General features: G+C 51.4%; 1 protein-coding gene and 1 long non-coding RNA gene across 2 annotated transcripts in view; both read right to left on the reverse strand.

Annotated features, from left to right (window-relative positions):
- The window catches only part of IGFBP2 (insulin like growth factor binding protein 2), a 29026-nt gene extending 17409 nt beyond the window's left edge, over positions 1-11617 (reverse strand). Inside the window, exon 1 of the mRNA XM_086341090.1 lies at positions 11110-11617. Coding sequence (XP_086197216.1) covers positions 11110-11527 — 418 coding nt within the window. The 5' untranslated portion in view covers positions 11528-11617. The remainder of the gene's footprint in view (positions 1-11109) is intronic.
- LOC147377873 (uncharacterized) lies at positions 1353-10791 on the reverse strand. Its single transcript, XR_015142248.1, has 2 exons — positions 2844-10791; positions 1353-2659 (listed from the first exon to the last, which is right to left on the reverse strand). It is a non-coding gene; the product is annotated as an uncharacterized LOC147377873 (long non-coding RNA).
- Positions 11618-22382: the final 10765 nt, after the last annotated feature.

Here is a 22382-nt window from a genome sequence, read left to right on the forward strand (position 1 = left end):
TCCCAGACAGCCATAAACACTGGCTTCCGCCCACTTCTCTCCTCCCACCCTCCCCTTCTGCCACCTCTTCTCCATCCCTGGGTCACTCCCAGATACCCCAGGCCTGACAAACTGAACCCACAGGATGCAGAAAGAAACTAAAAACCTGCAGAGATGTCCAGGATTGCCGGCCACACTCTCAAACCAGCACAAGAAGTGTCTTGAATATAAATAAGTGTCTTTAAATAGGTCACCATGCTTTCTTTTCCTTCAACTAAAAGTTCACTAATCTTGTCTGATATAATCCTGCAGCACATCAGTTGTCTTCCTTGGTTACGCTCTCTTGGTTTAGAAGCAACAAAGGAACCAGAGATAACTAGCAGGGCCTCAGGTAAGAACCCTCCCTTCTGGGGAATGAAGATGCCCTGGTAGAAACACAAGGCGTAACAATGGCATCAAAGGCTGTGACTGCCCCCTGGAACATCGTCCACGACTGACTCCATTCTGGACTTTCCAAAGCAAAGGGCGGCGGTCCAGGTAAGCCACACCCTGTGGAAGTTAACTGTGCAACTCAGATTGAGACCTGAACCCACAGGCCAGGACTTGAACCCACGGTCTTTTAACTTGAGATCACACACCTGGTCTCAGGACTTAATGAAGCTCAGGTTCTTGATGTCTCATCACAGAAAGAATTCAGTGAGAGACAAAGTGATAGGTAAGAAGCAGATTTATTTAGAGAGAAACACACTCCACAGACAGAGCGTGGTCCATCTCAGAAGGCAAGAGTGGCCTTGAAATATGGCATGCTTAGTTTTTATGGCCTGGTAATTTCAGGGGCTGGGCTTCCCTGGTGGCTCAGACGGTAAAGAATCCCCCTGCAATGGGGGAGACCTGGGTTCAATCCCTGGCTTGGGAAGATCCCCTGGAGAAGGAATGGCTACTTCAACATTCTTACCTGGAGAATTCCACGGACAGAGGAGCCTGGCAGGCTACAGTCCGTGGGGTCACAAAAGGTCAGACTGAGCAACTTTCACTTTCTTTCAATGAGTGGGAGGATTATTCCAACTGTTTTGGGGAAGTGGTGGGGATTTTCCAGGAATTGGGCCACTGCCCTCTTTCTGGCCTTTGATGACTGGCCTCGGAACCACCATGGCACTGCTGGGTGTGTCGTTTAGCATGCTGAGGTATTAAGATATGCTGAGGCTCAAGGGCTAATAGAAGCCAACTCATCCACCATCTTGGCCTTACTTGATTATAGTCAGTTTACATCATGCCCTCGGGTTATGTCCTTCTTTTAAAGTTTGTGCCCTTCCCTCCTTTCAGAAGCAGAAACACTTCCCTGAGATTCTCAAGTGCTTCTGAGTTTCCAATCCTGTGCTAAGTGGTTTGTGTACAGAACTTTATCATCAAGCAATCACATGAGATTGATAATTTGTCTCCTCTCACACTTGTCTAAGAAGCCACAGGATGTGGGGCCAATGGCACAAAGTCACATAGCAACAGCAGAGCCAAAACCAAAGCCCAGGTGGTTTCCCTCCACAGCACTTAACCAACCAGAATGGCACTTGCTTATTGGCATCTTGGAAGACTCTTGACAGAGACCATGTAACCTCAGGGCTTCCTTTCTTCTGTTCCCCATCATTTTGTCCCTTCCCACCTCCACAAGACCCTCTCTTGTCTTCCCAGAGAAGGAAGCCATCAGTCATAAGTGGCCCCCTGCTGCTGCTGCTGCTGCTGCTGCTAAGTCACTTCAGTCGTGTTCTCTGTGCGACCCCGTAGACGGCAGCCCACCAGGCTCCCCTGTCCCTGGGATTCTCCAAGCAAGAACACTGGAGTGGGTTGCCATTTCCTTCTCCAATGCGTGAAAGTGAAGTTGCTCAGTCGTGTCTGATTCTTAGCGACCCCATGGACTGCAGCCCACCAGGCTCTTCCGTCCATGGGATTTTCCAGGCAAGAGTACTGGAGTGGGATGCCATTGCCTTCTCCAAGTGGCCCCCTACCCGACCTCAAAAGCATTTAGGATCCAGTAAGCCAATCCGTTCTAAAGAACACTTGGCTCAGATGGTAACAAATCTGCCTAAAATGCAGGAGAGCCGGGTTTGATCCCTTGGTCAAGAAGATCCCCTAGAGAAGGGAATGGCAACCAACTAACATACATACACATATCCCTTCCCACCTTCCTTTATCTTGCCTGACACACCTTGCCATTGTTCCAATAGAAACCACCCAGTGTTATCAGGCAAATGCAAGGGCAGCGCCCAGGGGAATTGCCATTTTCAGTTTATCATGGCCTCAGGCACTTTATCTACAGGCATCTTGGCACCTCTATCCAGAAGCCAAGACAATAGACCTAAAAGAAACTCCCTGGGGAGTTGCATAAAGAAGATTTTTGAGAAGTTATGCCTTAATTACTACCTCCCAGGGAAAAGGAGCTTTTCCGAGCAGCAGTATATAATTCACTGCTTCTTTGCATGTGTGAGTCTGATGGGATGGAGCTCTGGAATGAGAAGCTGGAGCCCCAGACTCCATCCTGGTCTGTACTTGCCTTGGCTTTGGAACCTGAATGCAGCCTTGAATTCTTCACCCGTCAAGTGGGGAGAATCCTGAGGCTAAAAAGTTGCGGGTGCTGGGGGGGGTGCGGGGGGGAATCCTACTGGCATTTAGTGGCAGTGAACAAAGTCTGGGGAAAAAAAGCAATTTAATTATGATTATTTTGCCATTTACCCTGTGAGGTAGACCCTTCGTTCCCTGCAGTCCTACAACTTGGCTCACTCCCGCTAGAAAGCACCGATCTCCCCAACCCCTATCAGGAGGTAACCCCTGAGCCTTCCCCCGCTCCCCGCCCCCCTCTCTCCCCAACTTACAAAGGCCTTCCTGGGCGCAGTACCCCTCCTCGAAGGGCTTCCTCGCTCCCAGAGCTCAGTTCCTTGAATGAATGCAGGCTGACACACCTATACCCCATTCACTAATTAGAAGCCTCCCCAGGCTCTGCTCGGGGCCAACTTAAGCAAAGCCTGTGGGCCAATTCCCCAGCCTGGCAGCTGGAGGCCTGCCAGCCCCTGCCCCGCTTTCTCCCCAACCTTCACTCCTGCCCTGCCTCCCAACAGCCAGGAAGAGACATGGGGCTGGCAGCCAGAAGGGGCCCCAAGGGCTGCCAAATGCTCCCCTCCACCCTGCAAAAAAAAAAAAAGGGGGGGGTGCGGGGGGAAGGAAACAATTCTTGACTACAGTCCACTCTGTATTTCTTTCCGGGGGAGCCGGCTTTCTGAGCAAGGTCTCCCTCTGCGTCCTGACTGACACCCAGGAGCTGAGCCAGCCCAGATCTTCCCTGGCTTTGTTAAGGAACAGGAGTGGCCCAGGAGGGGAGGGGAGGGAGGGCTCAGGAGCCAAGTGTGGGGAGGGGCAGACAGAGATGGTCCATTTTCCAGTAGGGGGAAAAAAAATTTCCTATGGCTCATCCACTCTATTCACAGTGGGGGTGAGGGTGACAGAGGGGGCAGTTACTCTGGAATCTAAAAGCCAACACATTTCACTTCCCTAGACCTACCACCCCATCTGTAAGGAGAGCTTATCCTCTCCTCCCCTCCCCTACCACCAACACCAAGGTGTCTAAGAAGAGCCTCCACCCCAGATTCCCCGGGAAGCCTTCTCTGCTTCCTGGGGTCTAAGCTCCATCAGAGGCTTGACACTGAGTCACTGTGTCATGTCACTAGCCACTCAGGCCATTCAGAGGGTTTTCCAGGACCACGGGTGGAATCGGACATTAGGAAGAACCCCAGCGCCCAGAAAACATGCCCCCACATCTACTGAGAACCCTTCAGTCCCCACTCCACTCAGGAATGAGGTCAATGCTGGAGACAGCGGAGTAAGGAAACATCACTTTTTTGGACAGAACGTCCAGTTTCTTTGCCAGGATCATGTTCAACGTTCTGGCACCCGAGGCTCAGACAGGATGGACCTGAAAACCCACGTTCCTGGAGCAGGGAAATGGCGTCATGGGGTCTTCACTGGCTGCATGGACAATACAACGGCTCATCCTGCACACACCCTGTTAGCATGTTAGCACACGCCGTTCTGATCCTCGTCTGCTGAAGCTAAGTCCTGGAAGGTGTCCTGTGGAGGCCAGCCGTCCATGGAGGACAGTGCTGCCCAGCCCCGAAACGTAGCCTCAAGGACTCCCCAGTCCTCTGAACGCCAGCAACTGGAGGGCTGGGTCCTAGAGTTTGGCTGGCAGATGAAGGCAGGACTCTGCTTCTGGGAACTGAGCTAAGTTCCTAATAATGTCCGACTGTACCCATCCCATTTCTGAGCAGCACCAAGTGTCCAGGGTCAAACTCTGGGGCCCCCTCTGCCTCCACAGCCACTCCATCCACATTCTGGGCGCTACAGTCTCATTAGAAAAGACCCTGATGCTGGACAAGAATGAAGGCAGGAGGAGAAGGGAACAACGGAGAATGAGATGGTTGGATGGCATCACCCACTCAAGAGACATGAGTCTGAGCAAAATCAGGGAGATGGTGAAGGACAGGGAAGCCTGGCGTGCGGTAGTCCATGGAGTCTCAGAAAGTCGGACACAACTGAGCAACTAAACCACCACAAGAAGCTGCCAGAGGAAGAAGGGTCAATCCCAGACCTTAGTGCACAAGCCCTAACGAGCACGCCTAACTCATCCATGGGCGTCCATGATAGCTCAGTTGGTAAAGAATCCACCTGCAATGCAGGAGACCTGGGTTCAATCCCTGGCTTGGGAAGATCCCCTGGAGAAGGGAAAGGCTACCCACTCCAGTATTCTGGCCTGGAGAATTCCATGGACTGTATAGTTCATGGGGCTGGAAACAGTTGGAGACGACTGAGCGATTTTCACTAACTCATCCATGAAACATGTAAGTCTTGGACCTCAGTCATCTGTTTACTGTCAACTGGGTTCATGCCACATCGAAAGCACAGTTTCATTACCTTTTCTCCAAACAGCCCCACTACAGTCTGCAAAAGGGATCCGATGCAGATGCTTCCAATGTATAGACAGAGAGGTGGAAATCAAGTGAATCATCCCAAAAAGAAACTGCACCCAAGTGCTTAGGCTTTATATGTATTATTTATCTTTACACACTCACATACACATGTGCAGACATGACCCTATGCAGTTGACGCTATCAATTCTTCCTTTACAGATAAGGAAACGGAGGCTCAGAGAAAATATATCTCTTGCCTTGGGTGGCAAGTATGTGGTAGAAAACAGGGGTTTGAACCAAAGCCGTTTCATGCCAGGATGAGGCCCCACAACACCGGGTACAACCTGCAGAGACAAGTGGCCTGCCTGACACAGCCAGTTTGGCCTTTGTTTTAAAGGCTGGCTGACTAAGCATCAGAGAGGAGACGTTGCTTACCAAGATTAAGGCAGCTAAAAGAACCTACTATGTGCCGGGCATTCTGTATTATCATAGCTGACCTCACACACACCCCATTTGAGAAATACAATCATCCTCATTTCATCAAAGGACAAGACTCACATCACTCAGGTTCTCAGAGACAGGCTTGCATCGGAACGCAGGTCAATCCGCCAGCCAAGGCCAGGCTGCTTCCACCATCATTCCCTGCCCACCAGCTCCTCTCCAGAGGCCTGTGCGGGGGCCCTTCTGTGCCTCCTGGCTGCTGCACGCTGGCCACTTCCACTTCTGAAATCCCCAAGCTCCAGGAGTTGTGCCTCTCACAGTGGCCCAAGCATCGCCTGCATGTGGCAGGTGTCCAGGAACAAACCTTCTGATGGGGTCACAGGCTTTTGCTGCCAGAGGCCCCCACTCCCCTGCTTGGCCATGGAGGCAGAGGGGTTCAGAAGAAAGGGACCCAGGTTAGCTTCTCACCTCACTACTTAACCTGCTAAGGTGGCCCCTCCACTGAGCCCCAGAGTCCACACCTGTGACATGGAGGTAAAAGGCCTCTCTCACAGGGTTGCTGTTAAGACAGGAGATGAAGCAGGCAAAGAAGTTGGTTGCGACCAGGACGGGGGCAGATGGGAGGCTGCCTGCCATGTCAGCGAGCTGGCCAGAGGTTGCAAGGAGAAGCAGAGGGGCTCTGAACACCTGCCAACCAGACCACCTGGGGCATTAGAAGTATTACCTCACTGATCTATGTCTTGGCTGTGGCAGAAGAAGAGCCTGAGCAGGAACCCCCTGGGAGGATAAGGTTTCCCCCCTCTACCCCCCACCAAGCCCAGTTCCTGCATGGCCAGCTAACCACCCTTCTCATTTAAGAATCAGGTTTGGTTCAAACATGCCAATCCCCAATTATCTATGTGGTCTCCATCTACTTCTGGATCTCTGAGGATGGCTGAGCCAATCTATTTCCCACGTCATTTTTTTTCAAGCTATGTTCTCCTGCTTAGCATCCAGCAAGGTGTTCTAGAGCCACAGGAGGAGAAGCACGGGAGAAGAGACCAGTTCACAGGCTGGAGAAAGCAGAGAAAGACTAAAACTAAATGCGGTCCCTGGATATGCAGTCTCCTTGTGATAACCAAACTTTTTTTTTTCCCGGTAGTTTTGTAGTATGTGAGGAGGACCAAGGACAAAACCAAACGTGGGCCCAAGCCTGTTCATCTTCTGCTTCTCCCTCATTCCCTTTAGCACTTCCTGCCCTGCCCTCCCCTCCTGCCCACCCCCCACCCCGCAATCCTGCATTTCATTAAACCAAGAATTTTTGGAACTTGCTCATATCAAAACTAGCAATTGTGTTCCATTTTCCATGGCAGTGAATAGCTCATCTGAGAAACTAGAAGCTAACCTGATCAATGGGCTAGAGAACAGAGACGCTCTCAGTCACCCTCAGTGTCTGACAGCTGATGACTCTAGCTGAGTAACAGCTACCCTGCAGGCATTTCTATAGGAATAATTTCCCCCAAAGAAACTATGTGCATGAAAAGCTTATTTGAAAGCTGAGTGCTAAGGTAAGCAAACAGTGAGAAAATCTAAGCCTCCCTTTTCCCTCTGCCTGCCAGGAAACTCAATGATCCAATCAGGTCAAGAATCACTGCATAGAAAGACACTCATGTCCGCAACAGACAAGTTCTTCTTTCCTCCTGGACTTCACCACCTATCCTAATTCAGAGGCTCCTTACCTCTGGTTTGTTTCTCTAAGTTCTTTGACACTGTTATATAGGACTTTTTTTTCCCTCAAAGCTCACTCGAATACCTCATCAAAGGAATAGATGGGGTCACTGTTGTTTAGTCACTCGGTCATACCCAACTCTCTGCAACCCCATGGACCACAGCACGCCAGGCTTCCCTGTCCTTCGCCATCTCCCAGAATTTGCTCAAACTCACGTCCACTGAGTCAGTGATGCCATCCAACCATGGGTCATTATTTCTACACAAAGGGAAGCAGCTCAGTGAACTCTAGGCAGGAGTGGAAGGTGAGCAGGGAGCCTGCAGGCAAAGATTCCAACGCGGCCTGCCTCTGCCAGGCTGGTTCAGAACCTGGAGAGTCACATCCTCTGGAGGAGCCCTGCCTCCAAGGCCATAGAGCCCAGAGCCACACCCAGCTTGATCCTGTAGTCCAGGAACTATAAGTCTCCCGTCTCTCCAGAAGAACCCAGGAGCAGCAGCCCTCTAGTCCCCCATCTCCCCTTCCAACATACTCAGGCAGAGCGGCTTAGCAGAGCTAGTTCTGGGTGTTCTGTCCAGAAGGGGGTGGGGGTGGGGGGCCGGAAGGTAGTGATGCTAGCAATCCGTGACAGTGGGTCCCACTCATTCGAGACTATTTTACAAGTTTGAACTCAGTATGCAAATTTATGCAAGACAAGATGCAAAGCAGTGCTCTGAGCCAGAAGTCCCGTTGCTTTTCTCCCCCTTCTTTGAAGCTGCACTGAACCACTGTAAATCAGCCCTCGCCTCTGCCCCCCTTTATGCTGCCCCAGCAACTGCAGATGCAAAGCCTCCCCTGGCCCGCCCGCCCGCCCGCCGGCCCGCCGGCCCGCCTGCCCTGGGACTTTGAATGACTGCACATTTCTATGGCACCTTTATAAGTGCAGCGGGCCAGACGGCCACTTGGGCGGCTCCGCCCCTCGGCATAATCCCCGGCATTGTACGCGGCGGGGAAGGAAGCTGGGGAGATGCTGGAGGGAGCCAGTCCGGCCCGGCCGAGGCCCTGAATTCTGAAAGGGCCCGAACCGGCCCAGGCCTGCTTCCTTTTCTTTCCCTAACATTTCTAGGCACTTCTGCACACTCCGCTACCGAACACACCCACACATTTCTCAGGTCCAGACTTCAGGCAGGTCTCAGGGTCCCCCTGCTATTTTTCTTCCAGGCCCACCTACTCCAACCCCCACCCCCCCGCCAGCCCCCAGCCTCGCCTCCGTGTGACTTCTGGGTTTCTTTGAAACCAATTGGTCCCAGCCCATGGGATGCAAGCTCAGCACCCGCTGATGTGCCCAGCCCCACCCCCAGCATCCCAGCCATCCCCAGGAAGCCAGCAGCACAGCCCCTGAGTCCTGGGAACAAAGACAAAAGAGCTAACAGCAAAGCCGGAACTGCTGGGGTTTGCTGCCTCGAAATAAGAAGGGTGTGTTTAAAATTCTCAAAAAGCAACCTGCTCACAGAGGAAGGCAGGCTGGGATGGGGAGGGGGGCGTTATTCTTCAGAGTGGGGGAGAAGAGACAGGTGATGGAGTGGAGGCAGTGGCGTTCAGTGCTAAGGTCTTATCTGGGCCACCCCACCCAACTCGGACCTCCGCATTCTTCACTCAGCATCCCAATCCCTGCTCCAGCCCAGAACCCTCTCCTGCACAGGAGCCTCCAAACTCGCCCTTCTCTCTTCCCTGCACCCCCGGCTCCCCAGCCCCCACCCCCACCCTTGCAAGCCCAGGCTTCGCCCAGCAGTGTCCCCTTCCCCCCAGCCCTCCTCACACTGCAGACACCCTGCTCTTGGCACTTCTTTCCAGGGCACCCACTCAGCTTCCACCCCACATTCCCCGCCCCCCAACCCTGGTGTCCCCTCTTCCCAACGTGCAGCACAAGAGAAAAATGCGGAAGGCGGCTGTCTGGCCATTGGGAGCAGGCAGAGGAGGCAGCTGGGGCTAGCTGGCGGAAAGGAGTCCCATAACCAGGCAGAAAATCCTGTGACATTCTTCCCGTGAACTCACTCCATTGTCCCCGAGTTCCCCTGACGACTGCAGGGAGGAGTGCATGGGAGAATTCCCCGCATCTGGTCCCTTCCGAAGAACCCTAACCTGCCTCCGGGGTTGGGAGGCAAGAGAGTTGGTTTTTCAGGCAGAAAGAAAGCAGAACGAAGAACGAAAAAAAAATACGAAAACGTTTAGGAAGGACGTGTACTACCGCACTTGGTTACAACAGTCAAAATCCAAAGGATTCTATGAACTTGGAGGCCTTTTGAACAAAAGTTCACCCTGCTGGGGGAGATGTTTAGTTTGTCAGAGTTCAGTTCAGAAAACCACAGTACCTCCCGGTGGACCACGGGGTGCTAGCGGGCGATGGAGGAGGGCCGCGGACGAAAGGCTGGGGGGATGGGCGCCCGCGGTGAAAGGACTTTGCAGAGTCTTTTCCCTGGCATCAGCGCTTTCTAAGAGAAGCTGGAGGGAAGGGTTAACCTCCAGGCAGGCTGGGGAGGGAGGCAAGCCCCAGCCAGAAGAAAGGGACTGAGGGGTTCCGCTGGAGGAAGCCCTAACTTGCTGTGCACTCAAGGTCACAATGCGACCGAAAAAAGATTTCAACTCTGACCCCTACTTGTCTTCTCAAGAACAAGCAAAAAACAATAGCAGGCTGAAGGAATGGGGGTGGGAGGTGTGCAGGGGGGAGGGGGTCAAGACCACAGAAGCTAAGAAGGGAGCAAGAATTTTTCACTTTTCTTTTTTTCCTTCCTTCTTTTTGTAAATATCTCTTAAGTTTGAGAAACTTGGTCAGACTCGCTTGCTTTTTAAACAACGGCAGCAGGCAGTGAACACATTTCACCACTGTCTCCAAGAGGAAAGAAAATAATTACAGCTTCCTCCAGACCACTGAAGCAGGAGGCTTTTGTAATTTAAAAAAAAAAAAAAAAAACACGCAACAACAACAACAAAAAAAACCACGTGAGATATTTATAGTCTGGTTGTGTCCAAAAAAAAAAAAAAACTTTTTGGGGGGGAGGGGCTTAGAGCTCCTTACAAAGAATTTCGGAGCCCCCATTCTATGGGACAGGAAGAGCTCCGTCAATTAGGATGCGACGGCGGGGGGCGACACCTCGCTCCGGTAAGGGTAGTTGCGTCCGGGCTGGGGCATCCTCCCTCCCGGACGCCCGGGGGCCCAGATGCTAAAATGAGCGGCAAGGCTGCCCGCGCCGCAGACTGCATGCAACCGGCGACCTGGCTTGAGTTACAGTGACTCAACGGTTGGGGTCTCCTCGCCTCCCAAATGCTCCTCTTTCATCATTCCACCCAACACAAAAGCGAGCGCCTTCTTCGTCCTCTCTGTAAAATAGCAGCGTTCCTTTTTTTTTAACTCCTAGGCAGCCCACCCTACAAAAAGTATGCACAAGTCTTTTCTTCTCACCTCACAATCCCAGAAGGAAGGGACCTCAATGCGCCGCTGCCTTCTCCTAGCGCCCCCTTCTCACCAGTGGTCCCTGGTGTCACCGGTACCCGCCAGCCTCCGCCCCGCACCCCCCACCCCCACCCCGGGCAGCGTCCTTCACCAGGACCTCTCCGGGAACCTTCGGCCGGCGACCACCAGCTCAAGTGGTGCCCCAGATAAGCCTTAAGCTCCTATTCCCACCGATCTGACCAGCACCCTCCTCCCCAGCAAATCTCCCCTCCAAAACAGAAGTCGGGTACCTTCCACCAGGGAAGCCTATGGTAACAGGGATGCCTTCTCTCTCCGTACTATTCCCCAGCAAATTAGTAGCCGGGGATCTTCCGCCCTCTCCAACTCCAGTTCCTCTCCCGGGACCTGACTTTCGGGTTTTCCCCCCTCCCAACAACCACCGCCTCCACCCCAACCCAGAGCCGGCCCAGGACCCTGCTCTTCCTCCGTTAAAACGGTCTCTGAGGTCCCGCCGCACAGTCCTTCCCTCCAGAAGGGCCGCTAGCCGGGCTCCCCCCCGCCCACTAAGTTTCTCCCAACTAGTTGTCCCAGCCCCGCGTTACCTGCAACCTGCTCGGGGCTGGCGCTGTACTCAGCATCGCCGTGCTTTTCGCAAGTGCCCTCGCCGTGGACCAGCGCCCTCAGGGGCAGCTCGGAGCCCGGGTTGGGATAGCAGCGCAGCCCCTGACCGCAGCGCGGGGTGTACACGCCGCACCGCTCTCCCTCCAGCCGGGCGCACACGGAGCAGCAGCCGCAGCCCGGCTCGCGGACCAGCTCGCAGGGCACGCGGGCGTCGCCGGCCGGCCCGGCCGCGGCGCCGGGCGGGGGCTTGCAGGCGGCCAGGCTCTCGGGCGTGCAGGGCGGGCAGCGGAACAGCACCTCGGCGCGCGCCCCGCAGTCGCCGCCGCCCGCGCCCAGCAGCAGCAGCAGCAGCAGCGGCGGCAGCAGCAGCAGCGCGGGGCCGCCCAGTCTCGGCTGCATGTTGGCGGCGGTGAGCGCGACGGCGGCGAGCGAGCGGGCAGGTGGCACGGCCCTGCGAGCGCGGGAGCCGCCTCCTCCGCTTCTTTCTCCACCCCCGCCGCCGCAGCCGGGTCCTAAAGGGCCCTGCTTCTCCCCGCCCCCTTGCCTTCTCCCCTCCCCCTTTTGGAGACCACCCCCTTCCCCCCGACACTCCCGTGCGCGGGCCTCTGCGTGCGCGCACGCCCACTCGCCCATCCCCACCTCCTCGCATGTAACGTGGGTCCCCTACACCCTCTGGCCTCCGTCCCTTCACCCACTGCCACCCCGGGCTCCCTGACGCCAGGAAAATGAGAATAACTTGGGGGTTTGGGTTAAGATCGACGCGGGAGTGGGCAGGAGTGGGTGCTTTTGTCTCCTGTTTTCGGTTCAATTCGGAAGGACTTTGTGCGCTTCCCATGCGGCCGGCGCTGGGCTCACTGCTGGAGGGAATGCAGAGGACGTCAGGCATGACCTTCAAGTAGATTTCGGTCTACTCCCAGCTGTTCCCTCCATCCTCGGGGTTTCCCTCACTGCTGACGTGCTGCTTGGGACAGTGACTTCGGAGTCAGGAGGCTGTTCACGTCCTGTAGATCAGCCTACCCCCCGAACTGCCCCTCTTAGGGACCATTGCAATTTCCCAACCCTGCAGGCATCTGGTAACGTGTAAGTACCTGAAATGCAATTTCTGGACACTAAGAAATCTCCCCTCTTTCGGGCTTACTCAGCTCCACACCCCCTCCCTCGACAAAGAATCCCTTGGGGACCTGCCTCACCACACCCACTCCAGCTCTGAAGGCATTTGCTGCAGGACAGAACACCCTGCTTCAGGGGTCTTAGGTCAGATCAGTTTTCCAGGTGTGGGAGAATGCCCTGCAGTAAGGTCATTTAGAGCTCACTCCAATAAATGCAGGTGGACAAGAATGACCTCCCTTCATCGTTCAGCTTGATTTACTGATTCATCCATCCAAGCTGTCCCCAACTCAGAAATTCCAGACTGGACCCCACTTTAATTATCACATATCTCTTGTAACCCTAACAAAGATTCTTGTCAGATTCTCTTGGTAGGGATTAGGACCACTGAACTGCCTCCAGCCTGGGTCTAATTTCTCAATACCTCCATGCCACCCTTCCACGTGGCCACCTGGCCTTGAAAGTTAGCTCCATGCCCCAGGAAGGCAAGTGCCTGATCTTAAGGAACCAACAATGTTATGGGGGTGAGTTTGGTGAGATGAACAAATAACTGGTTGTCAGAGGCTTTGAGGAGGAGAAACATTTAAATGGCAAGGTGATGGGGATTGCAGGGGTGGATCAGAATTTAAATTGAAGCTTGGAATTCTACCAGGGGACATACAGGCATAGCAAGGGCGTCCTGAGCAGAGGGACCAGCTATAGCAAGGACCTGAAAATAGGAAAGCAAGGATGAAGAAAGGAAGGCTTGGAGGCAGGGGGAGGACTGGCAGGAAATCCAGTTGACTTGGGTGGAGGTTTGGCTTCATATAATGGGCAGGGAGGTGCAGCATCCGTGTTTGGGCAGAGGAGTGAAATAGACAGAGCTGGACTTCTGGAAATCACAGAGCTGTATCTAGTGCAGATCTGATGGAACTAAGAAGAGACAGGCATGGGAAGCTGCTGGTCACTCTTTGCTGTGCCCTAGCATCCTGTGCCAACCTTGTAACATTTGTTTCTATTGGTCTCATCCGTTAGAGTCTGAGCATCTTCAGAGTAGATACACTCTGGCTTGATGCTCTCCGATAAAAATCTATTGCAAACCACAAACGTGAACCACATGTGCAATTTTCAATTTTCTAGTAGTCATGTTAAAATATAGTAAAAAGAAATAGATGAAACCCATTTTAGTATATACTTTATTTAGTTTCTTTAAAATATCATTTCAAGGTGTAGTCTATATTAAAAGTTATTAGAGATTTAACACTCCTTTTTTCATACTAAATTCTCAAACTCTGAGGTGTATCTTATGTTTATGTGTCTGTGTGTGCTCAGTTGTGTCCGACTCTTAGCAACCCAAGACTGTAGACTTGGGCTACAGCTACAAGGACTGTAGCCTGCCAGACTCCCCTGTCCATGGGATTTCCCAGGCAAGAATACTGGAGTGGATTGCCATTCCCTTCTCCAGGAGATCTTCTCGGTGAGGGATCGAATCCACATCTCTTACATTGCAGGCAGATTCATTACCACTAAGCCACCTGGGAAGTGCCAATTTTATGCTTATAGCACATTTCAATTTGAACTAGCCAAAATTCAATACTTTCTAGCCATATGTGGCAAGTAGCTGCCAGATTGGACAGGAAACAGGTCTAAAATATAGTGCCTCGCACTTTGTAGGCACTCAATAAATGTACTGAATGAATGAAAAGTATGGTCTCTGGAAATACTCCTCTGAGGGCCCTGATAATCAGTTGCCATTGCAGTGACCAGTAGCTAGAGATGAAAGGTAAGGCTCAATCATGACACTGTTGAGAGGATAGGAGAGGCATTCATTCATTCGTTCAGCTCCTCACTTATCTTTTGAGACACAGTCTTCTTCCATTTCCTTTGAAGTTCTTGATCTCTTAGCCAAGAACCATGGAGATGAGCAGGCAAAGTAAGGCTAATTGACACATGCCAAGTGCTCAATGAAAGTTTTCTTTCTGATGAGTCTGAAGATCCTCCACCAGTTCTCTTTGTTCCCTGATTAAGAGTAATCCTCCTCCCTGTGTATGCACATTCACTCGCTACCAGCAGCCCCATCTTTTTGAAGTCCTTTCCTAACCACCCTGAAGTCCACAGTCCTACTCCAGAAAGACCAGCTTCTGCTGAGGCTTCAATCACAGAACATCTTCAGTGGACTGAAGTCTCAAGAAGAGGAGCAAGGGCTTGACCAAGACCCCACGCAGGTTACTAGCTGGCCTGGGACTCCTCCATTTTGTTCATCACTGCAGTCCCAGGGCCTAGAACGGCGCCTGGTACACACAGAATGGATAAATCCTGAGTGAACCCAGGTACTCAGCTCCTAGCCCCATGGAGCATATCTACCTTTTCATTTCTCATGAGTTCCTCTGTGATGTCCTTAGGCCGGTCCTGAGAGCCTGTCTCTGCTAAGGATGAGGCAGTAAGGACTCCCTGAGAGATAGGGACAGGCTGCAACTGGTTTACTCCCCTCCCCCTAATCCCTGCCTTTTTCCATTTGAAAAGTGCTTCACAAACCCCACCCTCACAAGGTTTACCGTAACTAAGTACCACCTGTACTATTATTTACATAATATTTTCTTAATGAAAGTCAATCCCCCTTTTTTTTCCTTTTTTACTTAAAGCTTTTTTTAATGCAACTTTATATCACTACCATAAATGGAAAAGCAGTATTGATGGATGGCCATATATAGATAGCAACCATAAAAATAAACACAATGACAACAAAACAATGTTACTCAGTTCAAGTTGCATACCTCTTGCTTACTGCAGCCTCTGAGGCTGGCATACTCCTCTGGTTAACAAAAGATGAGCCGAGTCTAAAGAGCAGTAGTAAAGGCAAGCCTGACCCAAGCTGAAATTTTTCTCCATTAAGTCATCGGAAGGAGAGGAATATTTTTAAAAACATTTTATTGAAACGTAACATACATGCAAAACAGTACACGTATCATAAACTTGAGGAATGTTTGAGGAATCCCATATAACCAGAGGACGAGCATCGACAGAAGACCCCTGCCTGCGGCCTTCTAGTGGCTATGGCCCCACCAAGGGGAACCATCATCCTGACCTCTGCTAGCATGGGTGAGTTTTGCCCATTTTTACATTTCATATAAATGAAAACATACAACGTGTAGCCTTTTTGTCTCTGACTTCCCTTGCTCAGCCCTACACTCATGAGATTTGTACATAATCTTGCATGTAGCTGTTCATCCCTTCTCCTGCTAGGCACACATTTCTGTGGCCTCCCTTCCTGGATGTGGAATTTCTGAATCATGAAGTGTACCGATGCTCAGCTCTAGGAGATCTAACCAGAAAGTCATGCCAAATAAATGTATGACTCTAACCTCCTATCATCAGTTTTATGAGGGTTGCACTTTCTCCCCATCCTTACCAATACTTGGCATTTTCCGTCATTTCTCAATGTATCCGTTCTGATAATTGTATCTGATTATGGTTTTATTTTGGAGTTCCCTGATGACTGAAGAAGCTGAGCACCTTTCTAATGATAGACTAGGAAGAATTTTCAAAGGGAATTGTGTCATATAATGTGATGTAATGTCATGTCCATGTATCATGATTATACATCTTGAGTAGCACCTAAAATGATCTTGCATGTAGGAGTTTCCACCTTTTTTATTATGGAGGTTTTAATTGTAGTTGTTTCAGGAGGAAGGGAAAAGAGTAAAGGTTAAGACTATTGCTTGAGCAGAGGAAGTGTTCTCTACTCTCTATCCATCCAGTAAACCACTGAAGTTGCTCAGTCATGTCCAACTCTTTGCAATCCCATGGACTGTAGCCCACCAGGCTCCTCCATCCACAGAATTTTCCAGGCAAGAGTACTGGAGTGGGTTGCCATTTTCTTCTCCAGGGGATCTTCCCTAACCAGGGATCAAACCCAGGTCTCTTGCATTGCAGGCAGATGCTTTACCATCTGAGCCACCAGGGAAGCCCTTACTGCAGACCAGCACTATCCACCTCCTCTTTGATGTGTCCTGAAACAGAATAAACAGGCAAGAGGACCTTCTGATCCAGTGGTTGGAAACCCCACCAACCAATATGAAAACTGAAGAATGTGCTCTCAGAGGCCAAGGCTGCATGCTTTGTGGGGTTTCCCAAATGAGCATCGGGTACCAGGGCAACAACATGATCAGATCACCATCATCATCTTGGTCTTCAGAACATCTTTACCAAATACCTCTCCCCAAATGCTGGCTTGGGCTTTTGTGCAACCCTTCCTCTTAGAAGTTACTGAATCGAGTTGGATGGCTCTAAAGTGACCAAAAGGAGAGGATACAAAGGGAAAGAATCAGATGACAATGTGAGCACCGGAGGCTGGTGGAAGAGTTCAGAGAAGGCGCTGCAGCCGGACTGTCTGGATTTGTGTCCAACTCCTCCCCTCCCTGGCTCCATCATTTGGGACAAGTTTGCTTCCCTTCTCTGAACCTCAGTTTCCTCATCTGTCATGAGGAGGTGATAATAATAGTACCCATTTGAGAGAGTTGCTGCAAGGAGTGAATGAAATGATCAAAGTGAGTCCTTCACACACACACACACACACCCCCCCCCCCCCCCCCCCCGCCGGCACACAGCCCTCAACAACAGACAGCCGTGCTGTTATTACTACCTGATGCTCGGGAGACTGAGAGCTCCTCAGTGTGGGGTCAGGAAAGTCTCACATCCCTTCCTCTAACACAGCTGGTAAAATGTCTGCAGGGGGAGGAATTCATGGAGCTTGACAGGAAGGGGGAGTGGCTCCCTAGTCTCTAGTGAGGTAGGGCGGGGATAACTGCATGCACTGAAGAGTGACGAGGAAGGGAAGACATCAGAGCACAGATGCCTCAGAGGCCTGGCAGAAAGCGCAGATTCCGAACCTTCTCCCTCCTGTAAGTAGAAGGTCCAGCGGGCCTACACGGCCAAAGCAACAGGCAATGAAGTGCAGTGATGACAGGAAGAAAAGAACAAAACTAGGAGCAGTAATTCCATGCAAATACTTTCACAGGAATTACCTCATTTCTCATAAATGTCATCAGACGCCCAGAGAGGTTAAGTGACCTATCTGTGGTCACCCAAATAGTATTACCTTTCTACAATCCCAGAGAAGCAAAGAAATCAGCACTCAGTTCAAAGTCAGCTGCTGACTTCAAGGTGTATGACCCTAGTCATCCCGCCTGCTCATCACGGCCCCCATTGCCTTTGTCCTGGTCTGGTTATTTCTCACTGTGGACCCATCACCCCAAAGCTTAAGTCTTAAACATGTGTATCATCAGTCGTGGTTCTATGGATTGGTCAGGCTCTGCTGGGTCATCATCACATGGATTCCTCCATGTGGCTATAGTAGATGGAGTCTGGGACCTGGGTCAGCCTAACTAAGCTTAGCATTCAAGAGCACTGTCCTGGCCAGTAGTTGAGCCAGGTGATTAAATGAATCAATGCTTTTTCTTTGCACTGGGTTCTGTCCCTCCCAGCCTCCAGGGCTCATGGTCTTACACCTAGCGCAGCAAAGTTCCACACGGCAAAAAAGAGGTGCTACCCATTAAACAAGTCACATACTTTCCCTCCTTTTTTGGAAGGTTGTTGAGGTCAACGTGTTGTGGAAATTCCTGATGGGTTTGGGACCTTGGTTTAGTTCAGTTCAGTCGCTCAGTCGTGTCTGACTCATTGCAACCCCACAGTCTGCAGCACACCAGGCCTCCCTGTCCATCACCAACTCCCGGAGTAACCATTGCCTATCAAAGAGAGGCACTGAGCAGAGCATCCCCCAGCCTTCATATCAGGGTCCAGAAGACATTTTTAGTTTAAAAAAACCAACCAAACAAAAAATAACCCTTCAGTAAGTATCTTAGGCATAGCTGGCCTCATATGGTCTCTGTCACAACTGCTCATCTCGGCCATCCCAGCCCCAGAGCAGCCAAGGATTATAGTCAAACAAAGGAGCGTAGCTATGTTCCAATGATGTTTCATTTATTAGAACAGATGACGGCCAGAATTCACCCCGGGACAACAGAATGCTGACCTCTACACTAGGGCCTCCTTGATGCTAGACAGCAGGCTTTCAAAGACGGTCAAACCCAGGAGATAATATAGGCCCTGGAGTGCTACTCCCCAGTCTGCATCCAACTGACCGCCCACTAGAAAGTACCTACATGCAACCACAAGGGAGCAACAGGATGCCTGTTGAAAAGACCAGCTTTGTCCCTCTCCAGGGATCCTCGTTCCTTCCCAGAATTCCACAGTGAGCTGTCTAGATCCCCAGGTCACCAGAAGACGATCTCAATCCGGCATCTGGCCAGGCCCAGGGAGACCCCCACTCCTATCCCCACCACCCGACCCCAGTCTTATAAGACAAGACTCAGAGTTCAATAGGATGCTCCCTGAGACTTCCCAGAGGAGGAAGGCAGGACAGGCGGCACCAGGAGGCAAGGCAGATGCCATGGACCCAAACAAGAGAGCACTGGCTTCCCTGAAAAGGTTTTGAGCAGGGTGCAGCATCTGTGAAAAATTCGAGCAGGGCCACTGCTCCCATTAGATGGGCCTGCCCCTCCTCCTCCAGGCTGCAGCTTTTCTTTCGAGGAACAAGACTACATCTGTTTGGCGATACTCTATCTGGAATCGTTAAATAAACCTTTCAGGCCCTGGCAAACAACAGCCCATCTTATTCCGATGGGGGAGCTCCTGAAACGCACCAGACTTATTAATCCTAAATCTGTCTGCACGCCCCACCCCGCCCCCACCCAACTCCTCCCCGGGCAAATCCCCACCGCCCCCACTCCTAGCCCTCCACTGGGGGAAAGGCTGCTCACCCTCGCCACCTTTGGCCCCTCTCGATGGGAACAGATTCTTGGCTTTGAGTGTTTCTTCGAGTTTACTTTTAGTATTGTCTACTTGGTTTTTTTTCTTCTCCCTCCCCCACTCTTCCCAGGGGGTCTCTCTCCCTCACTGACTTGTTCAGTGGATCACAGTCACACAATACTGTCTGAGCAAACTTGCTCAGGGCCCCACAATTATCTCATCTTCCCATTACCCCCACCCTCATCCCCTTGGGGCCACTGAGAAGCAGGCAAAGCTAAACAAATAAAGGATGGGAGGAGGGATGCAGCCAGCTTTTCCAAGGCCCTGGCCATGTGGAATTGCAGGCTCACAGCCTCAGTTCAGCTTGCCTTCTGCTCCCCAAGGGCACCAGCAGTATACACACACACACACACACACACACACCCTGAGCCCCTCCTACAGCTGAAACCCAAGTCCACCACAAAAGCCTGTTGCAATGCAGGCTGAGGGATCTGTGTGTCCAGCTGTGCACACAGACCTCTGCACACACACCCCCTTCCCCCCACCTCCAGTCGTCTCTGGCTTCCTACATGGTGGCACACACTTCATCACCCTGACTCCCCTTTCCAGGAAATCTGTTGCCTCCTCTGAGAGTCAGGGAAGGCCTGAAGTTGCCGTGGGCACGTTTGGGCTCTTACATAGTTGCTGCCGGGTGCTGGTGACACATGGGTTTGAATGTGCCGTTCTGCCCGCCCGTTCCCCTTTACCACCGGGGAGGGGATTGCATGGGGACACCTTAGGATCCAACACGCACTCATTTGCTCTGCAATTAAAGCCCAGCCTCGCCCCTCCAATCAGAATCCCGCTGGTGAGAAGGGCCACTGCTCAGCGGAGGTTGAGGGGGAAGGGAGAGAGATTTGAGCAGGGGAGGAAATGATGAAATCAGCCAGCAGGTCTGGAAGCTCAGTCATTGAGGGGGTTGGAGGTAGCAAACAGTCATTCCCTTGGGGAAGAGCAGGACCCTCCCAATTTAGAGACTCTAAACAGGCCAGTGTGAGGATGAGGGAAGTTTCCTGGGAGGCGGGGGGTGGGATGGGGGGAGCAGTGAAGACTCTCTTCTACTAGCATTCTTGCTTCACTCCCTGTAGAGCACCTTGGGCGGGGGGTGGGTGGGGGTGGGGGGGGTGGGGGGAGGCCACCCCCATGTGATCCTGCCCATTGTGCCCAATACCTGAACACTGGCATTCAGGAGTGGAGCTCTGCCGCAGCTATTCTAAGATCCGAGTTTATGTTACTTTGTGCTTTTGTGTTTTCCACCCATGTCCCCAGGCACTGTGAGGGTACACACCTCTTCTGCCTGGCTTTGCCCACAGCAGATGGAGATGATCCCACCCTGCCTAGGCGCTGACACGTGGGCAGGCTCAGCGAGTCCTCTCTGCACAAATGAAGAACTGCGGCCTGAGGAAACCAGGCTCCTCCTGGTTCAAGGCCAGGGGCCCAGTCTGCGGTTCCACTCCTGGAGCAATGGTCACTCCATCTGGCACTCGTGTCTCCTTATCTTGGCTGTGGGCAGGCCATAAACCGCAGTGACTGGGCTGTTGCTGACAGAGCAGAGATGCCTAGCAGTGTTTCCCAAACATCAGTCCTTTGGAGACCTAGCTTTGAGTGACTTCAATTATTTCTTCAATACTTACCTTTAAATCAACTCACGTATTTTATAATAAAATACTGCAGTAGTAATATTTCTGAAAACAAGTTGCATATATTATGTTTCCTTTACACATGAAAAAGAAAAAAGCATAACTTAAAAGATGTTCTTCGAAATACACCTAAAATCAGCTTGTATACTGTACTCTGGTACACAGTACAGAAGATATTTTAACCTTTGAGCCAGGTGAAGTATTTCAAGCAAGTCTCTGAGGTTCAGTCCTCTCATCCATAAAATGGGAATGAAAGTACCTTACTCTGCCTTCCTGAGGGTGTCAATACCCCACAAAGGACAGTGGGCGCTATACAGAGTTATCAGGTAGAAAGGGGATTTTTAACAGAAACTGTATCCAGGAGAATGTCTCAAAATTTAATAAGCATGGGAATTGTTCAAAGTATAAGTTGCTAAAAGAGGAAGGAGTAGAGAATGCTGTACATACTCAAAGGAACAGGAGCCCTGCACAGATCCTGCGAAGGAGATCTCACAGAAATAGTAGAGAAATGTACAGGCTATTAAAAGAAACAATACACTCCCACATGAAAAACACAAATAAAAGAACCTATAGAGATTTCTGACCCTGATTAGAATCTCCTGAGCCACAAATGTGAAGCGAGGGGATGAGGAGGCATTGGGCGACTCAGGGGGAGCCCCACAACCTAAACAGTGGCCTGGGAAGCCTTCCTGGAGGTGGTGTCAGAAATCAAAGCTCTTTATCCCTTCCCCACATCTCAGCTCCACAACCCCTCGGGTTCCTGTCGTGGACAGCGGGTGTGTGTTGGAATCGACTTTTCTGGAGGCTGGTAGTGGTTGGCAGGACGTTGGGGCTGCTAAAGGCAGCAATGCTGTGGACAGCGGGTGTGTGTTGGAATCGACTTTTCTGGAGGCTGGTAGTGGTTGGCAGGACATTGGGGCTGCTAAAGGCAGCAATGCTGTGTATCTGGGGTGTCACCCGGTGCTCAGCATCCTCTGCAGCTTCTCCACAGCCCCCCACGCACCCCCTCACCCACAGCCTCCTGAGTGCACGTTCTTCCCACTGGAAATCTTTCTGATTGCTGCCTCCAGGGAAACTTGTCTTCCTCATTTTCTGTAGTGTTTCTCTCTCTTCTGTGCAACTGTCAGAGTGCAACTATTTCTATCTTCTCTGCTGCTGCTTCTCTCTGCTACTCTGTAGCTTATCTTGGTCTTTTTCTCTGTGTTCTCTGCCTCCTTTCTCCATCCTGGTTATCTTCTTTAATGATATCCTTTTCATATCCTTTTCATCCCACGCTGACCCCCAACTCAAGGCCTCTTTCTATACCCCATCCTTTCGTTCTATAGAGAAAAGTCCCAGGGACTCTGCTCTATTGTAGTGATTATCAGTGGCTATGGGACTCTAAGGTATTGTCCTCTGGGATCTGGGCAGAAGGGAAGGTTTAGAGTCACAGTGAATACCCTAACACCGTTACACACAACGCATAAAACACACCCACAGTGCGGCATTGGGCGTTTTGCCAATACTTTCCAAATTGTGCCTCCTGCCCACGGTCAGAATGAAGAATCGATAGTTATTTCCATCCACATCTTTACGAAATAGCTACAACCCAGAAGCTCAGCCAAATGACCTCAGTTTCTGCTTTTGGTCCAGAATCCTGATCTCTGGACCTTCAGTGTGTAAAGGGACATTTGAGTTGTAAC

This window comes from Bos grunniens, chromosome 2 (genome assembly GCF_055505025.1).
Source record: "Bos grunniens cultivar Pamir isolate PY7600 chromosome 2, Bosgru_T2T1.0, whole genome shotgun sequence".
NCBI classification, from domain to species: domain Eukaryota; kingdom Metazoa; phylum Chordata; class Mammalia; order Artiodactyla; family Bovidae; genus Bos; species Bos grunniens.